The 26,789-nt window shown below is 44.8% G+C and overlaps 2 protein-coding genes across 3 annotated transcripts; one reads left to right on the top strand and one right to left on the bottom strand.

Annotated features, from left to right (window-relative positions):
- The first annotated feature begins 1,348 nt into the window (after window positions 1–1,348).
- MTO1 (mitochondrial tRNA translation optimization 1) lies at window positions 1,349–16,455 on the top strand. The gene is made up of 12 exons (XM_083433796.1): window positions 1,349–1,706; window positions 4,250–4,449; window positions 6,054–6,171; window positions 7,801–8,090; window positions 9,669–9,781; window positions 10,100–10,290; window positions 10,601–10,731; window positions 11,257–11,461; window positions 11,554–11,725; window positions 14,014–14,132; window positions 14,718–14,875; window positions 16,166–16,455. The coding sequence occupies exons 1-12, from the start codon at window positions 1,478–1,480 to the stop codon at window positions 16,340–16,342; spliced, it is 2,103 nt and encodes a 700-aa protein (XP_083289922.1). The 5' UTR covers window positions 1,349–1,477; the 3' UTR covers window positions 16,343–16,455.
- A 3,380-nt stretch (window positions 16,456–19,835) lies between these two features.
- Window positions 19,836–24,764, bottom strand: EEF1A1 (eukaryotic translation elongation factor 1 alpha 1). Of its 2 annotated transcripts, none has more exons than XM_083433797.1 (8): window positions 24,388–24,764; window positions 22,977–23,165; window positions 22,287–22,466; window positions 21,903–22,199; window positions 21,424–21,574; window positions 20,901–21,157; window positions 20,533–20,767; window positions 19,836–20,239 (listed from the first exon to the last, which is right to left on the bottom strand). In XM_083433797.1, exons 2-8 carry the CDS (start codon window positions 23,118–23,120, stop codon window positions 20,115–20,117), a joined length of 1,389 nt encoding a protein of 462 aa, XP_083289923.1. In that variant the 5' UTR covers window positions 23,121–23,165; window positions 24,388–24,764; the 3' UTR covers window positions 19,836–20,114. The 2 variants fall into 2 exon arrangements, with proteins under 2 accessions (XP_083289923.1, XP_083289924.1); XM_083433798.1 differs by lacking the exon at window positions 24,388–24,764 and adding an exon at window positions 23,424–23,673.
- Window positions 24,765–26,789: the final 2,025 nt, after the last annotated feature.

The raw sequence follows: 26,789 nt of genomic DNA, 5'->3' as shown, positions 1-26,789 counted from the left end.
AAAGCATTTCTGTACTTTTCAATTTGCTTTGAACAGGAACAATGCACAACTTCAACAAGCTTCCCATTTTTATATTGCTGCATAGAGAAAAATCTGCACATGGGGAATTCCTGCCTATCACACAGGTACTGGATAGGAAAAAAGATGACAGCACATTTTCTTCCTGTTTCTGATGTATGTGTGCAGGAAAGAGAGGACAATTGCGTTGTTGTTTTCTAGTACAGTACAGGAAATAAGAGCACATCACTATTGCATGGATGAGCAACGCAACCCCGTGGTTGGCCACGACTGGACCTAATGGTCAGGGGTCCCTTTACATTTACCTTTTATGTCTATACATACTTGGTCCTTCACCCATATCTTATCCCTACAAGTTGGAAAGTGGGTAGAGGCAGTTTTTAGTGGATAGGCAGATGGCAGAGAAAGAGCTAAGTAACCCTTTCCCCCTTCCTCTGCACGTAGATTTTAGCCTATCAGGAACTTTTCCTATGATGAAACAGAAACACTTAATGAGATCTAAAGTAGTTTGTTCCAGTTTCCCTTGCAGAGATGACCATGGTCACACCCACATCATAGATTTAAGTTGCGTGGCTTCCTGCAAAAAAATCCCAGGAATTAATTAACAGTGCTGAGAATTGTGGCTCTGTGGAAGGCAAACTACACTTCCCATAATTCTTTGGAGGAAGCCATGTGCTTTAGATGAGAACGTGACCCACGCTGACAGTTTTTGCTGGCTACTTGCAGCAGCTCACCCGTTGGATAAAGCTTTCCTACAATTCAATGTTTTGGCGTCTGATTTTACAGGGATGGAATATGCATGCGTTTAAATGCGGTTTCCACTTCTGGCAAAGTTCCTATGACTCGTAGCTGCATGTTGGACTGAGAGTCCCCAGTAATAGCTTTTGCATCAGGGTGTCACGGTGACAGGAGAAAAACTTGCAGCCTCCACACAGCTGCATGTACCCGCCTCCACTGTGGCACACCATCAAGGAGCATCCAAAGATGCCGACAGCTGCATCAGTTCAAAGAGCAACAGAAAGCGCTGCAATCCTGAAAAGAAAAGTTGCTGTGTTCTTGCCCCCCGGGAAACCCTGCTGTAAAAAACAAAACCATGAACAGATGCATGCCGCCCTCTCTGCCAGCAACAGCCTGCCGCTCGGTGAGCGAAGAAGACCTCTTCACGAGAGCACTTTCAGCGTCCTATTTTGAATAAAAGGCCGGCGGCGAACGGCGCGCTCCCTTCGAAAGAGCCTCCCACCGCGACTTCTGCCGGTCGATCCTTCCAGTCCAGTTGCAGGCGCGCATGCGGGAAGCGCCCCGACCCTTGCGCAGCGGGTGGAGCCGGCCGCCTCGACGTCACGGGGCAAGATGGCGGCGCCCTTGCGTGGCGCGGAGTAGCCGGTACGCGTTCCGCGCTCCTTCCCGCCGCCGCGCCGACCTGAAGGAGCTTCGGCGGCTCTTTCTGTCCGGCCTCGGGATGTTGCCGGTCAGGCGCGTCTGGCGCCGCCTCGCCGCTCCCCGGGACCCCGGGACGTGGCTGCGGAGCGCGAGGAGCGAGGTGACCTCGGCGGCCGCCGGCCCCTCCAGCGTTTCCAAGTACGACGTCGTCGTGATCGGCGGTGGCCACGCCGGCACTGAAGCGGCTGCGGCGGCGGCGAGGGTGGGAGCCCGCACCCTGCTCGTCACGCACAAGGTGGACACCATAGGTAAGCAGGGAGCTGGTTGGATTGCTCGGTGGGAGCCGGCAGGTGTGGGCACACAGTTCGCCCGCCGAGGGATGCAGGTTGCCAAAGTTTCTGCCAGGGCAGGTAGCACAGTGGACCTCAGCAGGGTTCCTTCCCCTAACACTTGGAAAGCATGATGGTGCAGCTGGCAGGAGATTCAACAGCAGCAGGGCAGGGTTAGCAAGTACGTCCTCATTATCTCTCCATAATAGGTGACTTACATGGAGAGGAAAACGCTAGAGCAACGACAAATCTAGACAGCATCTTCAAAAGCAGAGACATCACCTTGCTGACAAAGGTCCATATAGTTAAGGCTATGGTTTTCCCAGTAGCTATGTATGGAAGTGAGAGCTGGACCATAAAGAAGGCTGATCGCCAAAGAATTGATGCTTTTGAATTATGGTGCTGGAGGAGACTCTTGAGAGTCCCATGGACTGCAAGAAGATCAAACCTCTCCATTCTTAAGGAAATCAGCCCTGAGTGCTCACTGGAAGGACAGATCGTGAAGCTAAGGCTCCAATACTTTGGCCACTTCACGAGAAGGGAAGACTCCCTGGAAAAGACCCTGATGTTGGGAAAGATGGAGGGCACAAGGAGAAGGGGACGATAGAGGACGAGATGGTTGGATAGTGTTCGCGAAGCTACCAGCATGAGTTTGACCAAACTGCGGGAGGCAGTGGAAGACAGGAGTGCCTGGCGTGCTCTGGTCCATGGGGTCACGAAGAGTTGGACACGACTAAACAACTAAACAACAACAAAGCGTTTGTTTATCAGGAGACATGAACTTTTCCCAACACCTGACATGGCAACATCACCTTTAATCCATTTGCTAAATGTTTATTTTATGAATGGAGCTACCAGAGAAACATAATAGCAGCAGTGTTGTTGGTTGATAAGATAATCATAAATGACAGTATACTTATTTCATTTTTTGCAAAATGAAGTTGCCTCCCGTTTTTGGACATCCATATGTGATTGGATCTGTAGGACAGATTAATAAAAACAAATGCATTTTTAAAACAAATACAAAACCCTGACATTTTGATGTATATTGCATCTAGGATTGCTAGAATTAGAGAATTAGAAATAAGCAGAAGTAAGGCATCTTGGTTTTCTCTTACAATTTTGGGCATGGGTCGGCAAACTAAGGCCCGGGGGCCGGATCCGGCCCAATTGCTTTCTGGATCCGGCCCACGGATGGTCTGGGAATCACCATGTGGATCGGCGTGGGATCCTGATCATTCGGGCTGCGCCATTTCCCCCCTCCACACACACACCGTGCTGCCGCCTCCCCCCTTCCTCCTCCTGGCTTCTCCCCGCCCTGCCTAGAGAAGGAAGGGGGCCGGGCTTTGTTGAGCCGTGATTGGCTGAGCGCCATTTTAAGCAGTCTCTCTGTGGAGACAGCCCTTTCGTGCTGCTCATCGTTCCGCCGCCACCGCCAGCCCCTGCCGCTCGCAGGGCACAGGTAAGCAGTCACTGGGGCTCGTCCAGTGCTGTGGAGAAGGGAGGGGAGAGTCGTGGGGGGGTAGATTCCACCCCCCCAAAAAATATAGTCCGGCCCCCCACAAGGTCTGAGGGACAGTGGACTGACCCCCTGCGGAAAAGGTTTGCTGACCCCTGATTTTGGGTCTAGAGGGGTACAGTACTGCCATGAATTCTACTCATATTCATCCAGAGCAGGTTCCAATGTATAGTTAGTAGAGTAAAAACTTAAACATATTGCAGAATTCCCCAAAAATAGACCAGAGGCAATTAATATTTTATCTAGCAAAGCTTTACTGCTACTGAAGGCAAATGAGAATAATGGTCACAAATCCAATACATTCAGAAATGGCACTGTCCATAGAAAATCCAGTTGTGACACTTAATTTAACCGCCAATAATTTCTAATAAGACTAAAATCTTAACACTAAGCATACTATACAGTCATACCTCAGGTTGAAGTAGTTTCAGGTTGAGCATTTTCAGGTTGTGCTCCACGGTGACTCGGAAATAATGGAGCGCGTTACTTCCGGGTTTCGCCGCATGCACAGACACTCAAAATGACGTCATGCGCATGCGCGGAAGTCCCGAGACACAGGTTGAGTTCACTTCAGGATGCGAACGGAGCTCCGGAATGGATCCCATTCGCATCCAGAGATACCACTGTATACAGAACACCACACCAGAAGGAAAGAGAGATAGAAAGTGAAACTTAGGCTCCTTCTGACCTATTGTTATAGTCAGCATGACCTTGAGTGAAAGAGGAACCTTCTGCCTCTTGCTAGGCAGAATAGAAACTTGCATGTCAGCTAGAAACTTCCAGCTTGCATCAGCTTGTATTACACAGAGAAGCTTCCAGAAACCTCATGGGTCAATTAGAATGGGAAAGATCTTTACACATCAAATCAGTATTTTCTTCACCAAAAAATGCACCCTGACAAGTAGCTTGCCATTCATGTCAATTTGGAGCATAGGAAATGGGGTCGGGCTAAAAGCTGTTGTTTGCTTGTAGTTAGATGTCTTTCATTTGTTATGCTGTCCAGGGCAAATGTCATGTAACCCTTCCTTTGGTGGAATTGGAAAAGGACATCTGGTCAGGGAAGTGGACGCACTGGACGGGCTCTGCGCACGAATCTGCGACCAGTCGGGAGTGCATTACAAAGTGCTAAATAAATGCAAGGGACCAGCCGTCTGGGGTCTCCGAGCCCAGATTGACAGAGAGCTCTATAAAGAGAACATGCAGGTGAGAATGTGGATAGGAAGAGAGGAGAGGAAGGCTTCTGAGGCAACCCTATGCATGCTTACCTATGGAACTCAGTGGGGTTTATTCAAGGATACATGTTTATGAGTGCACTGTCAGTTTGATGAAGGTAAACATGTGAACGGGTGTGTGTGTCAGATATAATAAAATGTACATTTCATTTACCATTAATATTGGGGAAATGACCAAAATGTTTCCTAATCAGAGCATGGAATCTTGATTGACATTTGGTGGTGGTGGTGAGGGTGTTATCCAGTAATTTGGTTTGTTTTTAAAATGCACAAGTTACCTCTCACTCAACAGATTCCCAAAATGATTTACGAAACATTTAAATCCGAAAGTCTGATTGGAAAAGGCAACTTATTTCTGTCATGCTTAAATAACCTGGAATGTAAACTTAACTGGGCGGGGGGAATGGCTCCTTATTCCAGCAAACAAGTGTCATTGGATATACAGCAATGGAGACTCAAACGTAATATTGGGAAACTTAGAAGAAAATCCCTGCAAAACATAATCTACAATTGCATTTTACACCAGAGTTGTATTTAAAAAAACATGACTGTAAAATTATGGAGTGGATCCAGAAAAACATTGACAGGAGGTGAATTTCCTGCCTCACCTTCTTCCAGAAACTGCACCAACCACCCTGAAGTGGGGTGAATGATTTGGGTGGGAAAGGCAGGTACGGATTCCCAGCAGGTACCTCCAAATAAGGGTCTCCTGACTCTTAGGAAAGGCTTTTCAGAGGGCTACTGTGGGAGGAGAGGAAAGGGAGAAAGTTTCCTTCTGCCTTCCCCTTTCTGCTAGCTTTTCTCTACAACCAAGCCAATGTCTGTTTTTAAAATGTAAAACACCGTGTTAATTCAGCATTCTCTGAATAAGACATTCTGTACTCACATAACAAGCACTTGGGTGGGACAACTTTGAAAAGTGCTGTATGAGAACATAAATGATTGTGCAGTTTCAGTTCTTCTCTTTTTGGTAAAATCTCGTGAGGGAGGAAAAGGAGGTGCCCAGATCAGACTTCCATCCTTGATTTGGCAATGGTGGACTATATATGGCTTTTAGCCTTTTTAGTCTTCATTATTTGTGTTATTAGATATAATTCTCAAGCTGACTGTGGCTATTTAATGCATTTATTGTTTTCAAAAACTTGAACTTAATAATGCTAAAAACTAATTTAATGAACCAAAATATTTACTGCAACTATGGAAGACATTGGCTATGCCTTCTTTTACTTCAGGCAGGAAAGGGGCTCACTCTTGAATAGGGTTGGTCTGTCAAAGCTGTGGGTCTGGGGTCTTTATTTGACCCACAACCCTATTTTCCCTCCAAACAGTTCCTACCTGCCCCACAGCTGATATCATAGGTGGGGCAGGGGATGACAGAGCTGCGAAGGAGCAATTGGAAACCTTTAAGTGCACTCCCAGCTGTTCCTTAGCAAGCGAGGCTTGCAGTAAACTGGGGGAACCTAGGAACTCAGTAGTGCAGCCATGTTACTGGAGGTTCTCTCCTTTGCTTATGAGTCCTTAAAAGATCATGTGTGTGTGTAAATTCCTTTAACAGGGTTTTTTTTCCCCTAGTAGAAAGAAATTCTCCAAACCCCACTTCTGACAGTTTGTGAAGCTTCTGTGGAAGATCTTCTACTGACAGACCCAGAATCGGATCATCCAGGCAAATGTTGCGTCAGTGGAGTCGTGTTGGGTCAGTATTCTGGCAAGCTGCATCCTGAAGCAGCAGTCTTCATCCATTTGTGTAGGGTCTGCTTTCCATGACAGCAGCTTGCAAAAACTACTTCCAGGTAAAAGGAGGAGGGAGACCTCACCTCTGCAGAGAACTCAAGGGGCACAAGAACCCAGTAGTTTTTCCTAGATGCTGCCTTGAAAAGCAGATCGGTTGGGAAATTAGCTGAGTTATTTACCTCATTTTTTAAGCCCATGCAATGTGAGCCAGGGAATCTAACCCATCATTATTTCCAAAGAGTTGATTTATAACTGATCTTAATCTAGTCCTTAATGAACTAATAGCCACATTTGCAACTGTCACTTGCAATGCATATTGAATGGCCATTTTTGAACTTGTAAAAACATCAGGGCTTGGTGTTAAAAGCTGGCTGGATACTTAGGGTGTTTGATTGTAGCTTCACCATCTCAGAATAGCTGTATGAAACGACCCTGACACAAAAAATAGGATTTCCTAGTTCTAGTTACAGTAAATAAAGAACCGTGTAGGTCTGCCGTAGTTGAAACAAAATAAAAAAATCCTTCCAGTAGCACCTTAGAGACCAACTAAGTTTGTTATTGGTATGAGTTTTCGTGTGCATGTATCTGAAGAAGTGTGCATGCACATGAAAGCTCATACCAATAACAAACTTAGTTGGTCTCTAAGGTGCTACTGGAAGGATTTCCTAGGTTACAGATAGGCAGACTGGGCTACTGGGAATCCTGTAACGAAAACCTCTGACTCAGTAGGTTATCTAGCCTTTTCTAGGTCACCGTCATTCCACTGCTGAAAGTTATGTTGTTCTGGACTATGTAGTTTAGTTAGTATGAGGCACTTAGATGTTTACAATTCAGAAAACAACAGATAGAATAAGTAGGATGATCACAAGAGACTTGCTTTTATACAGAGTATAAGCACATATCTCTCTAATTCTCTGTAATAACATGTGTGAAACTGAAGGATAAGCAGCTGTCTTTAAGTGGCAGCAACATAAACTTAGGGTTTTATGTAATATCAAACTGCAAAAAATAAATAAATGTTTTCTGTCGTTGAATAAGACTGTGCTGAACTTCAAACTTCCTTGTGTCCTGGTGGAAAAAGATACTCACTCTTTCCAAAATAGATTTTATCTTAAACAAATGCATGTTTCCATCAGGAGGAGTATAGAAAGAGGATTACGTCCTTAACGAAAGGAGCTTTAACAACTTTTCTATGGTCCTCCCGATGGAAATATGCAGAAGGGGACATATATACCCCTGCTTTAAGTCGTTTACAAACTGTCTTCTCTTGTATATTATTTACTACAAAGCTTGATGACTAAGCTCTTTAGCGATGAAACGTCAGATTACCAGAACGACGTCCAAGCACTGAACCACTAGTATATCACAAGTGGACTGTTTATTACTGCGTTTGCAATTGTTCAAGATAATATCTATTTTGGAAAGAGAAGAAATGAGCACTGAACTACTGATGCATTAGAAGTGAGCTCTTTTATTTACTGAATTTACTATTGTTTAAGATAAAACCTCTTTGGGAAAGAAGCTACTTCTAATTAGGGCAGCAGCAGGTATTCTAAACTCCGCTCTGTTTCACTCCATGTTTTCCCCTCAGAAGACGGAAGGAGAGTGCATGCTGGGAGTGTTGTTCTAACCACGGGAACATTTCTGAGGGGCATGATCCTAATTGGACTGGAAATGTATCCTGCCGGGCGGATGGGAGACCAGCCCTCCGTCGGCCTTGCTCAGACTCTGGAGAAACTTGGATTTACCATAGGAAGGTTAAAAACAGGAACCCCACCCCGACTGGTGAAAGACTCCATTGACTTCAGTGTCCTCGAGAGGCATCCCGCGGACAGCTCTCCTGTGCCGTTCAGCTTCCTTAGTGAATCTGTGTGGATTAAGGTGCGAAGGAGTCCTGAGGAAGTAATCAGCTGCTGAAGTTTATGAGGGGGAGTCTCTGTTTCTCTTCCTTAAAGTGACATGTATTACTCTGGCAGTGCTGTCAGACTGTGTCAGAAATTATCCCCAGTTACACAGATGGGGGTGCGCTCCTAAATCATCAACATATTTGTCTATTCCTGTTAAAAGCTGCTGAGAGTAATGCAAGTTGATGGAAATCCTCCCCTAAATACTGGCACAGTCCGGTGACGATGTATACCGTCAAAATTGTCAAGTTTTATTCCTGAAATACCAGCCCTCATAAATACATAGAAGAACTGAGGGTAATTTTTAACCATCACACACACTGCTTCACCAGCAATCTTTGTCCCTGAAATATCTGTCCTGTCATTTTTGCAGGTCACTATTTTCTTCTTCAGTGGACATCTTATATTGGTCAAAAAGTTTCAAAATAGTTTTTTTTAGTTATATACTGGTTTTCATTTTTAGATTTATAAATCTCAAAGCAGTTTGCAATATGCAGAAAACCATCAGAAACAGTTAGCACATCCTCACGGACTTACAGTTTGAGCTGCTACAGCCAAAAAAAGAACAAGTGACAGCAGTCAGGAAATTATTCAGGAAATTACAGTGGTACCTGGGTTTAAGAACTTAATTCATTCTGGGGGTCCATTCTTAACCTGAAACTGTTCTTAACCTGAGGTACCACTTTAGCTAATGGGGCCGCCGCACAATTTCTGTTCTCATCCTGAAGCAAAGTTCTTAACCTGAGGTACTATTTCTGGGTTAGCAGAGTCTGTAACCTGAAGCGTCTGTAACCCGAGGTACCACTGTATTACTGAAATACAGTGTGAACCATTTTAGAATCATCACTGCCCTTTTAAAGGAGTCCATTCATAAATTGAGAGCAGTGGTACTGCTTCCTTGAGGGCTCAAAGGTCCAAAGGATAAGTCGCTATCTAATAGGATAGCTCTAGGTTGGTGTGGAGATCTCGGTCACTGGACTTCACAAAAGGCTTTCTGTGTGGCCTTTGATAAATCATTAAGCCTTCTGATCTCAAGCTTGCTTGCTTAGAAGTAAAATTGCTTTGATTTCTTCCCAGGAGATACATTCTAGATTGGGGCCTACTCGTGCTTCCATTTCTCCAATAGTATTATGGAGAAATTAGGGGCCATATTAAACTAATTCGTTGCACTAGCAGAAGCCAGCACAAGGATACCTGCTAGTACAACAAGATTCCCCTCCCCACTCCTCTTCCCACTACACCCTCACCAAATCTGCTCCAGAGAGTCAGAAGAACCCCCAAAACAGCATGGAGGGCAGGAAATGGTTCCATCACCACAGGAATATCTGCCTGCCTAATGGAACGATCTTCTTAGTGCTTCGTTGAGTGTAACCCAATGATTGGTATAGTTTCCTGCCAAAGGTTAAGGCTGCAGTGCTTGGGTATGCTCAGGTGGTATGACGATAATGGCTGAGTGCGGGCTGAAGTGATCTCTCTCAAGAGGACTGTGGAAACAGTTCGGCATGCTTCAAAGCTACCCTGGTTTGCTCACTGAATGCAAGTGGTTCTGTTTCAGCCAGAAGATCAGTTGTCATGTTACCTGACACACACAAACCCCAAAGTGGAGAAAATCATCCATGAGAACCTTCACCTGAACAACCACGTCAGAGAGACAACAAGAGGACCCCGGTAAACCCCTGTTTATGTTATTTTATGAACAGTGCTGTCGGTGTACATAGCGTACATAGCGTGAAAAGAAAGAAGGGGGGAAAGTCATGTTTAGGCTTAGAGTTTGTTTAATTCAGGGGTGGGAGACATTTTGCCTTCCAGATGTTGCTCAGCTACATGTAGTTCAGCAACATCTGGAAGGCCAAAGGTTCCCCACACCTGCTTTTGTGGGTGAGGAGTACAGCAATAAGGAAACCTATCCAGTCTCTTGAAGATTCATGTTTGGGCTCTTCTCCGTGTCAGCATCCTAACATGGCCTGCTGTTGCTCCTGCTTCCAGGTACTGTCCCTCACTAGAGTCGAAAGCTCTGCGTTTTCCAAATCGCACACATCAGGTCTGGCTTGAGCCTGAGGGTCTGGATTCCAACGTCATCTACCCGCAGGGAATATCTCTGACGTTGCCATCTGAGATCCAGGAGGAGCTCATCACCCATATTAAGGGCTTGGAAAAAGCAAAAATGGTACAGCCAGGTGAGAGGTGGGAAGGAAGTCCAGTTGGATGGAGCTATATAGGCAGCATATCATGCGGGAGTGTGTGTGGATGCCGAGGTTTGTCTGCATCCCATCTCAAGTGGGATGTTACTTGATTGCCCACCAGCACATGGCTGTGCATGTCTTCTGATCACCAGACATGTGGTTTTGTAAGGCTTTATCTTACAGAAAGGTTTGAAACAATGCCGCATGCATCCTTTCCCCCTGCTACCTGTAACCCTGTTGCTCTGTTGTAGGGTGTGGTTGCTGGAATCAATAAACCTTTTATCACCTATATCTGTCCTAATAGGCTATGGAGTGCAATATGACTTTCTAGACCCACGTCAGCTGACCGCCTCCCTTGAGTCTCGCCTCGTCCAGCGGCTCTTCTTTGCAGGGCAGATAAATGGCACCACAGGCTACGAAGAGGCTGCAGCTCAGGTGAGGAGAACCTGCAGGGAAGTGGGTCGTGGCTGTGAAATTTTTTCTGCAGTATCAAACGTGATGATATAACTAGCAGCTTGCAGTCACAGCTCTTTTGACTCTGCCTTCTTCCAACTCAGACGTTCTGGACTACAACTTACATCAGCTTCAGCCTGCATGACCCTACAGGAAGGAGCTGGTGGGAATTCTGATCCAAAACATTGGAAGGCACCAGGTTGTGGAATGCCGATTTCAAGAGCATTTGTTCAGAACGTGTGTGTGTACACATGTCTGAAACTTACATTTTTATGTCCAGGGAATGAGCCCTTGTCATAATTGGCTTGTGCCGATTTTATTCTGCAAAGACACCTTTTAGCATGCCAGTGGATAACTGGGACACATGGTGGGAAAGCCACATGTGGTATCTACGGCTTAAGCAGTCTCCTTATCGTAGACACAGAGCTACTGAACAGACTAAGCTTCTGGTGTCTAGTATATATGGTGGCTTCCTCTGTGATCTATAATCTCTTTACTCTCTGGCAGGGTGTGGTTGCTGGAATCAATGCCAGTCTGCGGGTCGCTGGGAAACCTCCATTTATTGTCAGTCGCACAGAGGGGTACATTGGCGTTCTGATTGACGATCTCACTACTCTGGGCACCAGCGAGCCGTACCGCATGTTCACCAGCCGAGTGGAGTTTCGGATGTCTCTGCGGCCGGATAACGCTGACAGCAGACTCACCTTCCGAGGTAGTCAATTCCTCCAGAGGCCTTTTTTTAAAAAAACCACACAATTGCACACAGTTTTCCTAATTCCTGAGCACCTTTTTGGTCTCTTTAAGGCTATAATGAAGCTGGCTGTGTGTCTCAAAAGCGGTATGAGCAAGCATCTCAGATGAAAGCAGTGTTAGAAGAAGGACTTGAAATGCTGAAATCTATTCAGTTCAGCAATGCAAAATGGGCCCAGCTCATACCAGAGATTACAATAAGTGCCGGTCGTACCTCTCCTTGCAGGTATGAGTCTCTCTCTTATCCCCCCCCCCATGGTCTTGTTTTAGAGAAGCGCAGATTCATACAGAAACATCATATACCTCACATTTACCCGCTCTCTCTATCCTTTTAAATTGTCTCTACTCATAGAGTGTTTCTTGTGATGCTGTTTGTGTGGGGGAGAATGTACAAAGCTGTCAAGAGTGTTTCTGTGGAAAGGGTGAAGCGATTTCATTGCTTTATTTTGTCTTCCCTCACCGGTGACTCGGTGAGATTTGTGGGATTTCATAATGTGAAAGACTAGACTGGATGAATCCCAAGCCAGAATTAAGATTGCCGGAAAAAATACAGTGGTACCTCGGGTTAAGTACTTAATTCGTTCCGGAGGTCCGTACTTAACCTGAAACTGTTCTTAACCTGAAGCACCACTTTAGCTAATGGGGCCTCCCACTGCTGCCACGCCGCCGGAGCACAATTTCTGTTCTCATCCTGAAGCAAAGTACTTAACCTGAAGCACTATTACTGGGTTAGCAGAGTCTGTAACCTGAAGCGTATGTAACCTGAAGTGTATGTAACCCGAGGTACCACTGTATGAACAACTTCAGATATGCAGATGACACAACCTTGATGGCAGAAAGTGAGGAGTAATTAAAGAACTTCTTAATGAGAGTGAAAGAGGAGAGCGCAAAATATAGTCCGAAGCTCAACATCAAAAAAACTAAGATCATGGCCACTGGTCTCATCACTTCCTGGCAAATAGAAGGGGAAGAAATGGAGGCAGTGAGAGATTTTACTTCCTTGGGCTCTATGATCACAGCAGATGGTGACAGCAGTCATGAAATTAAAAGACGCCTACTTCTTGGGAGAAAAGCAATGACAAACCCAGACAGCACCTTAAAAAGCAGAGACATCACCTTGCCGGCAAAGGTCCATATAGTTAAAGCTATGGTTTTCCCAATAGTGATGTATGGAAGTGAGAGCTGGACCATAAAGAAGGCTGATCGCCAAAGAATTGATGCTTTTGAATTATGGTGCTGGAGGAGACTCTTGAGAGTCCCATGGACTGCAAGAAGATCAAACGTATCCATTCTGAAGGAAATCAGCCCTGAGTGCTCACTAGAAGGACAGATCCTGAAGCTAAGGCTCCAATACTTTGGCCACCTCATGAGAAGAGAAGACTCCCTGGAAAAGACCCTGAAGTTGGGACAGATTAAGGGAACAAGGAGAAGGGGACGACAGAGGACGAGATGGTTGGACAGAGTTCTCGAAGCTACTAAAATGAGTTTGACCAAACTGCGGGAGGCAGTGGAAGACAGGAGTGCCTGGTGTGCTCCGGTCCATGGGGTCACAAAGAGCCAGACACAACTAAACAACAACAGCAACAACAACAACAACAACATAATAATGGCCTGTAGAAACTCCTAGAGCTAGGGCGTATTTTCACAGTTTCAAATCCTAATGTAAAACTGTTAACCTTGTACCCCACCACTATTAACACATAAAATCAAGGGGGAATTGAAAATTTTAAGCTGTGGAAAGAAGGAAAGCAGTCCTAGAAAATCTAAGGCTTTTGCTTTTATCTTTGAATTAAGTAACCCCCTTAACCATATCCTAATTGGTACCTCACATAAGCAGAGTTCAGGTTTCACAGCATGATTTGTGATAGGAAGCAAGGCTCTGGCTAAAATGGCCTGGGATTTGTTGCCCACATAAAACAAACACACTGGCAAACCTGTGGACTCAGAAAAGTTTGTTTTAGCAGTTTCAGAAAATAATATTGCACAAGTAAATAGGTATATGACTGCAGTCTTAAGCCCTGAACCAGCTTCCTTAAGCCTAATTTTGTTGCAGTTGCAAAAGCATTGTGCCTTAAAAAAAACTGAGAAGAAATTCTAGGTGCCCTTGAGCTAAAATGCTGTGTTTCTTCCATTACATAACCTACCTTATCACTTATTTCAATGTATTATACAGTGTCATTTTTTTTTAATGCTGTCCCCATGTTATTGTGTATAGTTTCTTTCCAAGTTCTTATCTGTGATCTTCATTGTTGGCTTGTAAGCTCCTTGAGTTGAATCAGCCATTTTTGTGTGATCCCTAATACAATGTGGTTAAGGCTTCCTGGATAGTGATACCATATTTTGAGCAAGCCTGAGGTCTTCTAAACTTCCTCGAAATTCCATGGGAATGGGTACTAGCTTAGATTTGTTTTAGATCCCACCTTTCTGTGACGAGAGCACTCAACGCATCTTGCACATAATTTCACAGGAATTGTTTAAAGAATTGTTTTTGCTTTGTTTTGGTTTTTTGCTTAGTGCCCTGGACATCCTTCAGTACCAGGGGGCCAATATGGAGATTTTGTCCCGAGCTGTCCCAGGGCCTCTGAAAAAGTTTGCTGAATGGAGACAACTGGCAGAAAGGCTGAAAATAGAAGGTATGGAAGACTAGCAAGCCCTAAATAAAACTCCCATCAGTACCAGCCAGCATGGAGAGTGATGGGAGTTGTAGTCCAGCAATATCTGGAGGGCCCCCATTCCTGTCCTAACTTGACACATTTGTGCCCAGTAGATCTTGCTTCTTGGGGAACTCGGAACATAAATTCCACCGAGTCCAAGAACACAATTAGGCTTTATATTCTTATACAGATAGCTTGTGGCCGTTTTCCATCTCTCCAATGGTGCAGGAGTAAATCTGACATAATCTGCTCTGTTTAGGTTGCAAACCTAAGCATATTTACTAGGGAGTAAGTCCCATTCAACACAGTGGAACCAGCATTCGAAATTTGCCAGGTGCATTTTGCTCATGGCTATCAGCCCCTTGTGACCAAGTGAATATGCCCCGGTGCCAGGATAGCAACTGATGTCTCTACCATCTGGAGGTGCATGCATGGGGACCCTTGGATTTTTTTCACACACTAGGAACACATCCTGTACAATTCTATCCATTATATTTTATCAGAATGAATTTCAGGAACCAAAATATATATTGTTCTGTTCATTCTCTTTGTTCTTCTCACAAGCTGTTTATGAATGGCATGTGTCCGTTCAGATGTTGGAAATAGAGGAAGTGCGTCAGGATGAGGCTCTTCAGCTGCCAGAAGATCTGGATTACTTTGCCATCGATGCATCACTATCTCAGGAAGTGCGAGAGAAGCTGGACTCCCACCGTCCCCAGACGGTAAGGTGCTAGTAGAGTGAGTTTGCTGGATGCAGTAGGGATCCTGTGGCTTTCCAGATGTTGCCAGACGCCCAACTCCTACCAGCGCTAGCCATTGTGGCCCGGAATTGTAGTCAAGCAACCCAGCATTAATATGTAGGGGGTTAGTTATTAAAATGTACCTTGAAAGCATTATAGTCATTTCCAAAGGTTGAGTAAGCAGGGGCTTCGCTAGGTTAACAGCTCTGCCTTTAGAGTGAATCTTCCAACTTTGTTTGCTATTAGAGACCACATGGAAAGTGCCAAGAGAATTCCAGTTCTAAGTTGAGAAATAAAATGGGGGGGGGGAGCATTTCACAAGATTTCACCACTGTGTTCCTGGCCTTATTAAAAATGTGGAAATTAAAAGCATCAAGGGAGAGTTAGAAAAAACACTTAACTTGGTGGGGCTTTTTATTCTTTATTTTTAAAGCCAATTTCTGTGCAAATATATAGATTATGTATAATATTTTATAATCTATAAATATTATGTATAATTAGCTGATAATATAACATGCTGATAATATGGTAAAGTTTGCCTGCCATTTTGATTTCACCTGTTTTGTTGTTCTTATCAGACTAGCTTATGTGTCTTTTTCCAGTTTGAACATGTAGGGCAGTCTCCGCCCCCCCCCCCCCAAAGTCATAAAATGTATTCCTTTGTGCACACCAACGAAAAATGGCTACCATTGTATGCATAGGAGGGGGTGTGGCATAATGGGTAAGACACATTCTTGAGTCAAATGTGGCCAGAACAGCTACAAACCTTTCTGCACCAACACTATGGGGATAGTAATACTGACAGGCTTTGTAATCATTTAAGTAATTTAAGCAGTCAAATAAATGCAAAATGATGTTCTTTTAGACATGTGCATAAATGCTGAACCATAGCTGTGAACTGTATGTTGTTATAATGCTGATGACAATGGAATATAATCGACTGCCATTAAAAAACAAACTAGCAGCGCTCATTTTTAAAACTCCCACACCCAGAACAGGAAGGGTATGAGAGGGAGTTATGTTGCACATATGAAAATAATTGCATTGGCAGTAGGACTTTGTTGGAGTTTGCTCATTGACATGACTGTTTATAGAATGATCAATAGTCTTCAGTGATGTCCTGTTGATCCCGAGTGGTAAGATATGCAGGTAAGAGTTTACTTTGTGTGTATTTTAATCACTTCAATGAAACACACATGAAGGGGAGGCGGGAAGACTGTGGTGTTACAATTCTTACAGTAGGCAATCTCACCTTCCCGTTACTGTTTCTAGATTGGCGCTGTCAGCCGCATTCCTGGAGTCACACCTGCTGCTGTTCTAAATCTACTGAGGTTTGTGAAGAACCATCACAAAAGAGCAGAGCAAACAAGTGAGAGATGTAGGATTGCTACCCCCATCCCTGATGTCAACCTGCTGGGACAGAGAAAGCTCCAAGCTACTGATATGTGAACAGTGCTTACTGAGCAAAACCCATTGAACTGTTGGTGTTCCTGCAGCCTGTGGTTATCCGGTCATTCACATACCATGTATGTAATTGCTATCCAATAAATAGACAAGAGCTACCAGAGTGATGTTATCTTACACACAAAGGATGATCCAGTGAATAATGAGTTAGTCCAAAAAGCTGGAAAACTTCCAGAACACTGCAAAGGCACCACTACCCAGAAAAAGTGGCAATGTCAGATCAGGTGTTGAAGAAAACTTTTAACAAAAGACTAGAGAAATCTGTTTCCTGCTTGCAATTTCTCGAGTCACTGCCTTTGCTGCCACCTATAGTACTGAAAAAAATCTCATCTTGGTGCATAAATATTCCTCTTAAGCACGGGAAAGATGTTAACAGGCTTCCTTTACTTGAAAGTAGTTGAAACACTTGCAGGTAGGTTTTTATTTAAGCTTATGCTCAAATCCAAATTTGTTTTCAGACATAAAATGTATCAGTAGATTAGAATCAGGACCTTGTTCTCAATAAGGCTCTGTTAGGTGTTGCTATGGTGGGAATATAGTCTTTACCTGCTGTTTATGGAGTGGAAAAACACACTTACACACAGAATAGATGGAGCACTGAACTGAGGTCTGTGGTTTATAAATCCAGTCAATATAGCTGGGAATTATTTCTGGGTCAACCCAACTAGAGGCTTGCACTCTCAAGATTTAGGCAGTGCACAGTACAAGTAGAGGGGTTTGATGCTTGGGAGTCTCCAAGTTCAAAAAGCACATGATGCCTGGAACCAGGCCCCTGACAAGGTGGAGGGCTGTTTACCCAGCCTTGGGCAGGTGGTGAGAGGGCTCTAGGACACCCAAGAGTTATGAAAGGCAGCTACTGGCAATTAGTAGACCAATTTGGGACACAGGTGGCGCTGTGGGTTAAACTACAGAGCCTAGGGCTTGCAGATCAGCAGTTCGGTACCAGCTCCTGCCAACCTTGCAGTTCAAAAGCACGCCAAAAAAGTGCAAGTAGATAAATGGGTACTGCTCCGGTGGGAAGGTAAACAGCGTTTCTGTGCGCTGCTCTGGTTCACCAGAAGCGGCTTAGCTATGCTGGCCACATGACCCGGAAGCTGTACGCTGGCTCCCTCAGTCAGTAAAGTGAGATGAGCGCCGCAACCCCAGAGTCGTCTGCAACTGGACCTAATAGTTAACTATGCTATATACTTTGATACAACAAACACAAACACGTCTGTACTACACAAAAAAGCTATCCTACCTAGAAAAAAGAGCCGTAGAGGTAGAGTAATTCTAGACTCAAATTTATTGAAGATAAAAACTAAAAGTCCAAGTGTTTGCTTACAAAATTTAGTTTTTTCATTAACCCAACATAAGTAAACTATCACATATGCATTGGAAAGCAAAACTAACCTATTGGAAGTGAATTGTCAGACATGTATCAAAATGTCCACGTTGCTATGCGTTGGGTTTAATAATAAAGGCAGTGTTTAGCATTGGCAGCTATTAGCTCTAAGACACAGAATACACAGAACACCCATGGTCATTTTGCAATGGCAAAACTAGCCCTCTACATCAAAGTGTAATGATGGCCAGTTTGAGCACTTTAGAATCAAATTTACTCTCAGCCTTGAGTCTCTTGCAACCTCTGTCCGAATGCCTTTACTATCTTTATCCTCTTGTCCTATAGGAGCATATTGCTTTAGCACACATAGTAGCTGCCTGACTACAATGTGCAATTTAGGATCCTTATTTCTCAAGTGTTCCTATTCCATGTAAGGCCCATTTTAGGCAAAACTATAAATTGCAGAGAAAGGTAACTGGAGAGATGGCACCCATTAACTCTCATCTGCTTATTTAAGGCAAAATTCATGTGCATCAGTCCTTAAAAATGCCAACTCCAATGCCCATAACAAGGTACCACCCTGCTTTTTCAAGCTTAAATTTTCAGCTGCTAGGGCAAAGGGGTTTTGAGGCTGGAAAGGGAAAAACCCAATAGACCACTTTGCATGAACATCCAGGGAATTTTCCTGCAAGGCCAGAGTTTGTGCCTTCAAGAGCCAAAAGCCTTAATGACATTTTGCCATTATTTTCAATACCCACAACTCATTAAAATCTTTTAAAGTTACACTTGGTAAAATATCATTTGGTCAGACTCTAGATGAAATGAATAAGGGCAATGATCCAGTTAGTTGAACTTAAAGGTCCAGTTGATTTCAATAGGCATAAAGCACATGGCACAACTTCCACACCTTGTCTTAATTTTTGCTAGAATGCACCCTAAAATTGCTGGTAGAATTTTAAATCTGGAGTATTTGTGCTAACTACCAAAAGAAGGACCCAAATATCCATTACTCCAATCCATCAGAGCTGAAGCTAAGAGAATATGAAGTTTAACTACAGAAAAGCAAGGCAATTTAATTTGGATGCCACACCCCATGCCTCAAATTTACTGGAGGTGGGAAAAATAAGAACAAGTTATTTGTATAACAAGAACTACTTTTAATAGAATTCGATCACCTTCAATGCTGTCGTCAACCAACATAAGCTATAGTATAGTGTAGTGTAATATTTAGCACTGTGTCCAGTGTTCCTCAGAAAACAGGACAACTCAAACTAAAGCTATCTGAAGCTAGAACTGCTAGTTGAACACTTTTTAATGTCCAATTTTGGCCCCTTTGTAGCAAGGCTCTCAATCATGCTCGTTTGGCACAGCACCTAGAACCTGGTTGTTGGTGTTGATCTATGATGTACTGGAAGCTGGTTTTACACAACGAATCACAAAGGGGTGGAGAGCACGCTGTTTTCACACGAATTATTAATTCATGATCTATTTTTGGAAAAGGTTTACCAATTTCATGATCTTAAATGACTAGCCTGAGGATCAAGTAAAAATCTAGCCTCTCATTTCATAGCCTACTACAATTCTTAAGTTAGCAGCAAAATACTATTGAGAAAACCTTAGTGACTTCAGTCATGTTAATCCATAACATTCCAATTTACATTACAAATATTCTACCAGAAGCAAAGCTTCCAACTTGTGTGGTAAACTGTAAGGTAAGAACGCAAAGCTTTAATCAAACCAGCAACAGTTAAAAGTAGTCACTGAAACTTCAAAGCTTAACACATCTACACTAACATCTTCGAACAGAAGAAACCAGCTACCAACTATGTGTGCTTTGCTTAAATAAGAAAATGACAGATTTTAAACCTGTAATTCTAAATACAAATTTAGTAGGCTTAAGCATGCCTAAACACTGCAGAAAATTTAGCTACTCAACTCCTTGATCCCTGCTCAATTCTGGGTGAATATTGGCAAAGGTAAGAAGTTCAGAAGGCTTTTTTCACCCTAGCCTTTTGTGTGTTGCAATGTTTTAAAATATTAACATACCAGTATCAAGGATAAAGTAATTCCTTTTTACCTTTGAACTTTGCAATAGGCCCAAGTCTATTACCAAGTATCCAAAGTGTAACTATTAGCCCCAAAGAACACAGAGACTTTGCATTAAACTTTGTTTTAATGGTCTCAAAATTTGTGACAGATTTTGGTCAAGTTGTTTCCATTTAAAAAAGGTTACTGATTTTAAAAACTAATAACTTAAGAACTGCCACGAAACAAATGGTCCACAAACATTCCTTTCCTTCTGAAGCTTTTACGATGCATTGTAATCATTAACCAGTCTTTTACTATTAAACTTAAATGGCCAATTGAGACAAACAGTTCTGAGACCATGCTTCCACCACTGATTAAGACTGGGGTGGCAGATGTACAGAATTTTCATTTAGCCTTCTGAGCTTTCTGGGCAGACTTTGTGACCTTGCCAGCACCAGCTGCTTTCTTGTCGACCGCCTTGATGACACCAACAGCAACGGTCTGTCTCATATCACGCACAGCAAAGCGACCTAGGTGTGAAGAAGAGAGTTAACAACCAAGAAACCTTCAAAGAAAGACACTACATCCTATGGGCAATTATAAAATGAAAACACTTCCATTTAAGATGAGCAAAGTGCAAAAAATAATTACTCAGATGCTAACATGAGTTTTCTATTAATATTCTCAAAGAAAAAAAGGTAGCTGTATCACATTGCTATCTGGAACTGATCCAAGAGTATAGAACGGTATACAAATTTAGTAACAGCTACTCCAAAACTAACCCTGCCCTGATAAACAAGTTAGGACTAAAATGCCTACTTACCCAGAGGAGGATAGTCAGAGAAGCTCTCCACACACATGGGCTTCCCTGGAATCATGTCAACGATGGCAGCATCTCCAGATTTCAGGAATTTGGGACCATCTTCCAGCTTCTTACCAGAACGACGATCAATCTTCTCCTTCAGCTCAGCAAACTTGCAGGCAATATGAGCAGTGTGGCAATCCAGCACAGGGGCATAGCCAGCACTAATTTGGCCAGGATGATTCAAAATGATAACCTATGGAATAGTTCAAAGAAGAGAAATCTACATCTAGCTGCATACAGTAAGTTTAATTCCTGCATACAGTAAGTTTAATTCCCATCTAGCTGTATGTAAGCTGAAATTGACCAAATTAAGAATTGCTAAATACCTGTGCTGTGAACCCAGCAGCTTCCATTGGTGGATCATTTTTGCTGTCACCAGCAACATTACCACGACGGACATCTTTAACAGACACGTTCTTTACGTTGAAGCCAACATTGTCACCAGGCAGAGCTTCACTCAGAGCTTCATGGTGCATCTCCACAGATTTTACTTCAGTTGTAACATTAACTGGGGCAAATGTTACAACCATGCCTGGTTTCAGGATACCAGTTTCCACACGACCAACTGGAACGGTACCAATCCCTTAAGGAAAGAAATATAAAGTTTACAATCATGGCATTACACGTATACTTGACCTACAGAGAAAGAAACAGGAATGGAGCAGTGTCACGTGTGGGGGAGGTCAAATGGATGGGATGGCACAGCTACGTACAGAAATGAAACAAACTTCCAGTGCCATTTACATTTTTGAAATGCAAGTTCAATTAAATTATTACCTAATATGAAAGCTTTACTTTGTAGGCACTAGTCCCTCCGATAACACAATATAAAATTCTTATAGTACATACCACCAATTTTGTAGACATCCTGAAGTGGCAGACGCAGTGGCTTGTCAGTTGGACGAGTTGGTGGCAAGATAGAATCCAGAGCTTCCAGCAGTGTAGTTCCGCTAGCGTTGCCATCCTTACGGGTCACTTTCCATCCCTTAAACCAGGGCATCTGCAGAAAGGGGGGGAAATGCAACATGTTACTTTTCTACGAAAGCTCTACAAGCAGTTTTTAGTTACTTTCTGGTGATAACTGAATATAAAGTTTTCTGACAAGAATATTGCCCAAGTTTCGAACTTTAGCATGTAGATTTTGTTAGACATGTGTTGCCAGCCAGATGGGCCAGGTATAAATAATAATTTATTATTATCATCATCATTTCCTCATTGCTGCAGAAATCAGATGAGCAACTATTAAAACCTTACATTTATTGTTCTTTTCAAATTCCAAAATTATATGAATTGCAGTCTCACAATTCTTGACGAGCATTATTACTTACATTAGAGCTGGGCTCCAACATGTTGTCTCCATTCCAGCCAGAAATTGGCACAAAAGCCACTGTATCAGGATTGTAGCCAATTTTCTTGATGTATGTGCTGACTTCTTTGACAATTTCCTCGTATCTCTTCTGGCTGTAAGGTGGCTCGGTGGAATCCATTTTGTTAACACCAACGATGAGCTGTTTTACACCCAGTGTATATGCCAGAAGAGCATGCTCACGGGTCTGCCCGTTCTTGGAGATACCTGCTTCAAATTCACCAACACCAGCCGCAACAATCAGGACAGCACAGTCGGCCTTTAGGAAAAATATGTAATTATTGTTTTAATCATCATACAGTATTTAGTTTTTATTATAGCCAAAATGGTAAAACTGTTTGCTCACCTGGGAGGTACCAGTAATCATGTTTTTGATGAAGTCTCTGTGTCCAGGGGCATCAATGATAGTGACGTAGTATTTGCTTGTTTCAAACTTCCAAAGAGAAATATCAATGGTGATACCACGTTCACGTTCTGCCTTCAGCTTGTCCAACACCCAGGCGTACTTGAAGGAGCCCTTACCCATCTATTTAAAGGGGGAGAAAAATGGCATGAATGTCTCTTGCACTAAACATGCAGTAATGAACACATTAACTGAATCTGTTTCTAAAGATAGCACACTTCCATGCTCTGAAATATAATATACAAGCTATGTTTAGCAAATTGCACTTGGCAGAAGCAGTGAAAGATTCCACACCTACTTTGCTTACTTAACCCACTGACATGCTAATCCGCCATTACCTAATATATGCAATATGAACTGTTCAAACTTTTATCACCTAGTTTCTTCTGCAAGAATTTAATAGAATTTAGCAGTTCTATGGAAACAGTTGTTTCAACACAAACTAGGAATAAGACACAAGCTGCTCACACCTCAAAGGAATTAACTTCACGGGATCCTTCCAATATAGCAAATGCTACATAAATTCAAAAGTTAATGTCAGCTTTACAGTGGAAAAAAATGTATCTCATAAAGCTGTCTTTCTGCACCCATTTAAAATTGAAAACTGACAACTGCTTCCAGAGTCAAACGCACCTCAGCAGCTTCCTTCTCAAACTTCTCAATGGTCCTCTTATCAATTCCACCACATTTGTAAATCAGGTGACCGGTGGTGGTGGACTTGCCAGAGTCGACGTGTCCGATGACAACGATGTTGATGTGGGTCTTTTCCTTTCCCATTTTGGAATGTTAGTAGATGGTTCTCTTGCTCTTCAGATAAAGCACCTTGGAGGTGTGGGGGAAAAGAGGAATGTAAAAAAAAACCCAGCAGTTTTTATAAAAAGAAAATGCAGTTAAAGCAGAACCCCCTAGTGGAGAGGAGCGTTAACAACAGGAGTAGAAGACGCCATGCGGGCTGGCCGTCCAAGGCCGGTTATCTGCTCCCTTTGATTGAAGGGATCGAGGCCGAAACTAGGCCCAAGCCAGCTCCACCCACCGCGGGAGGGCGCGTGAGAGGGGGACGGCGACCGCGACGAGGCTAACCTGGGCTAGAATTCCCCTCAAACTGTTCTCAAGACCCTACTGCGTCGTGGCCATTACAGGATATAAGGAGAGAGGGAGGGGGTTTTTTTGGGGGAGGGAAGAGAAGGGCGGCTCCCGCTCCTTTGTGTCGTAAGCCAAGCGAGCACGAGCCCGGGTTGGGCCGGGGAGGGGGGATGAGTAAAGAAGAGCGAAGCGTGCCGAAGGTTCGCGTATTGGGGGGGCGGCGGGAGGGGGGTGTCCGGTGAGGAGCGGTAGTTGAGCCACTCGTTGGCTGGCACGCGCGCCCCGCCCGCCCTCCATTTTGTGACGGCAGCAGCGGCGGCGGCCATTTTTTCCCTCTTCCTTCTGAGCGGAAAGCGGGGGGAAAGGCCGAGAAAAGGGGCCCCTTGTAGGTAACAAGAGAAGAGGATGGGCCGTCGTGTGTCACGGGGCCAGAACTAAAGCAAGAGTCAAATCGAACAGGCCGCTATGGGAAAGAGGGGCTGTTTTTTAAAGACAATTATGGGGGCACACCTGCCACGACCGCAGCCGGCGCCCCCATCCCGCCCCACCGGAGATGCCGCGTTTCGCCCCGAAGGGAACACGACACGTGTCTTCGGAACCCTCCCTCCTTCCTTCACTGGCACACTGAGGAGAACGGATGCTCCTCTCTGACTCCCCTCCCCCACCCACACGAGACACACAATCCACCCCCCCCCATTCCGCACACAGCGCGGCAGTTATTTTTTGAGGGAACGGACTCAGGGGCAGAGGAACCCATTTGGGTCGCGGACAAGGCAACCGGGCATGCGCATGCACACTTCCCCACCCGGCTTCAAACCGCCGCTGTCCCTCTCTCCCTCGGCCCCCCTACCCGTCGCCAGGAACGGCTCTCGGTCGTGCGATGACCACGTGGGCTTCCCTCAGTCCCCGCCCCCTCCCAGGCCTGGGCCTATGAACGCGGCCCGCCCGAAAGCCAGCTTACCTCTGAAGCAGCGGCAAACCCGTAGCGAAAAAGGCAGAAGCCGAGAGCGGCGCCCTTTATATAGTTTGAGCCGGGAGGGCGGCGGCCTGAGGGACACGTCACGGCTCCCAGCGTTCCATTCGCTGCTTCTCGGCTCCCCCGCCCTTCGCCCTCCCGCCCCGCACGCCTCCCCTCGAGAACTGCGTCTAGGGAGAGGGGCAAAACACCCACTCTTTCACGGAAACGTAACTTTCTGTTGAATCGTCCCTCTCCCCTCTCGAAGTCGCGTTTCGTGTGCGGAGGGCGTTGAGAGTTTGGAGACACGCCCTCTTCCCTCCTGCAATGCCAGAGTTGGGTTGAGCGGGTCAGTCCAGCTTTCAGCAGTCCCAGCCCATCCCCCCCCCATAGTGCCTGGCTGGAGGGAGCGCCCATCCCCCGGCCGTATCCTCCTTTCACACATGCACGCCGCCGAGTCCTCCCTAGTTTCTGTCCCCACACTCCACACCCGCCTTCCCACCTCGGCGCTTCCCTTTAATTCAGTCTTGGGAGGCATGTCTTCACCCAAAAGCACATCTTTGTTTCCCTTCAGTCCTTCCCTTCCTGCTCTTCACACCATAAATCTCCGTAGCTTTGCACCCGAAGCATGCATGCTTCCTTCGTCCGCTCTTTACGTTATGCTCATTCATACATCTCTCAGTACCACGCCACGCAAAAAAAACCACGCTCTCTTATCTAGACGCAGTAGATTTTGCCTCTACCCCTCCGCAGTGTCTTACGAGGGGTATAAACAATATTTCTCCTCGATTTCTTCTGAAGTTTCATTTGCGTTTAAAGCTACTGTAACCACAACACCTAAGAACCTCAATTTATTTTAAGGAATGTTTTTCATGCACATAAAATTTGAATACAAAGAGCATCAGCGAGGCTTGGAAACACAAGAGCATTCCCTGCCTTTTCATTGTTTATAACTGCCTTTTACATTTATTTCATAAACGACAGAAACATATTGCCATATTTCAAACTGAAGGGGTACAGTTAGGGTTACCCCAGAAAGCCCTAAAAACTGTTTGTGAATTCCCCCCCCAGCCAGGCCTCGGCGTACGCATTTTAAAAACTGCAATTTCCTCTAAGACAAAAAGCACAAGCTAAGCAGTCCTCTTTGTAACAAAAACGCTGTAACAAACCCAGAGCTGAGAACAGAAAACCTTTCGGGTTCCCAGATAGAAGCAACCTTGTCCTGGTACATTGATTTGCAACATACTTCCGGGAACAGAGGCAGGGAACGAAAAGCAACATTCTATGTAAGAATGTGTGAAGGGGGAGAGGGGAAAAGGGGTTTGAAAAAAAGGATAAAACCTGCTTGTAAAATGTTTTCGGTGCGGCCTGTCTTTTGTGAACTGAATCACACAGGTGCCTCTGCCCTTCCGGATGGCAGAATAAAACGCTCTTTCTCTGGATTAACCCCTTGGTGTCGTTTGGCTCCTTTTGTCTCTGCTCGGGTGCAACAATTATTCCTACCCGTGGATTAAAAAAGGCTACATATTTCTGGTGCATCGGCCGGGAATAACCACGTTCCCCGAGATCGAGGGACAAAGAGGTCCAGGGCGTCACTGCAAGGCGAGCAGCTCAGGATCCTGGGTCAACAGTTCCAGCGCGCATCCTGCCAACTTCGTGGGAGGGACTGGCCACCCGTTCCTGAGTGGACACGCGACAAGTGACGGAGAGAAAGAGCAACGGCCGTGTAGAAAGAAGGTACCTCGAGGAACAAGGTAAGCTCCACAGGGATAGGTGGGAGCAATAAGAGAGTCTGATCAACTCCGCCAGCAGGGTAGAAGAAGTGCCACTGGTTTTGGTATTGCCCAGAAAAGCAGCAAAAAGGGTGCTGCAGGGCGCCGGTCGAAGTCTAAGCGCTGCCGGTTATGGTTCTTTTTGTGCCCAGAAGAAGCAGTAGAGTGCTCTTGGGCCCCGGTCGAAGTCTAAGCGCTGCCGGTTATGGTTTTGTGCCCAGAAGAAGCAGTAGAGTGCTCTTGGGCCCCGGTCGAAGTCTAAGCGCTGCCGGTTATGGTTCTTTTTGTGTCCAAAAGAAGCAGTAGAGTGCTCTTGGGCCCCGGTCGAAGTCTAAGCGCTGCCGGTTATGGTTCTTTTTGTGTCCAAAAGAAGCAGTAGAGTGCTCTTGGGCCCCGGTCGAAGTCTAAGCGCTGCCGGTTATGGTTCTTTTTGTGTCCAAAAGAAGCAGTAGAGTGCTCTTGGGCCCCGGTCAAAGTCTAAGCGCTGCCGGTTATGGTTAGTTTTGTGTCCAGAAGAAGCAGTAGAGTGCTCTTGGGCCCCGGTCGAAGTCTAAGCGCTGCCGGTTATGGTTCTTTTTGTGTCCAAAAGAAGCAGTAGAGTGCTCTTGGGCCCCGGTCGAAGTCTAAGCGCTGCCG

Source organism: Podarcis tiliguerta (assembly GCF_965153285.1).
Source record: "Podarcis tiliguerta genome assembly, chromosome: 3".
NCBI classification, from domain to species: Eukaryota; Metazoa; Chordata; class Lepidosauria; order Squamata; family Lacertidae; genus Podarcis; species Podarcis tiliguerta.
Note: the sequence above shows the minus strand (reverse complement) of the source record. Positions and strands in the feature narration are given on the sequence as shown.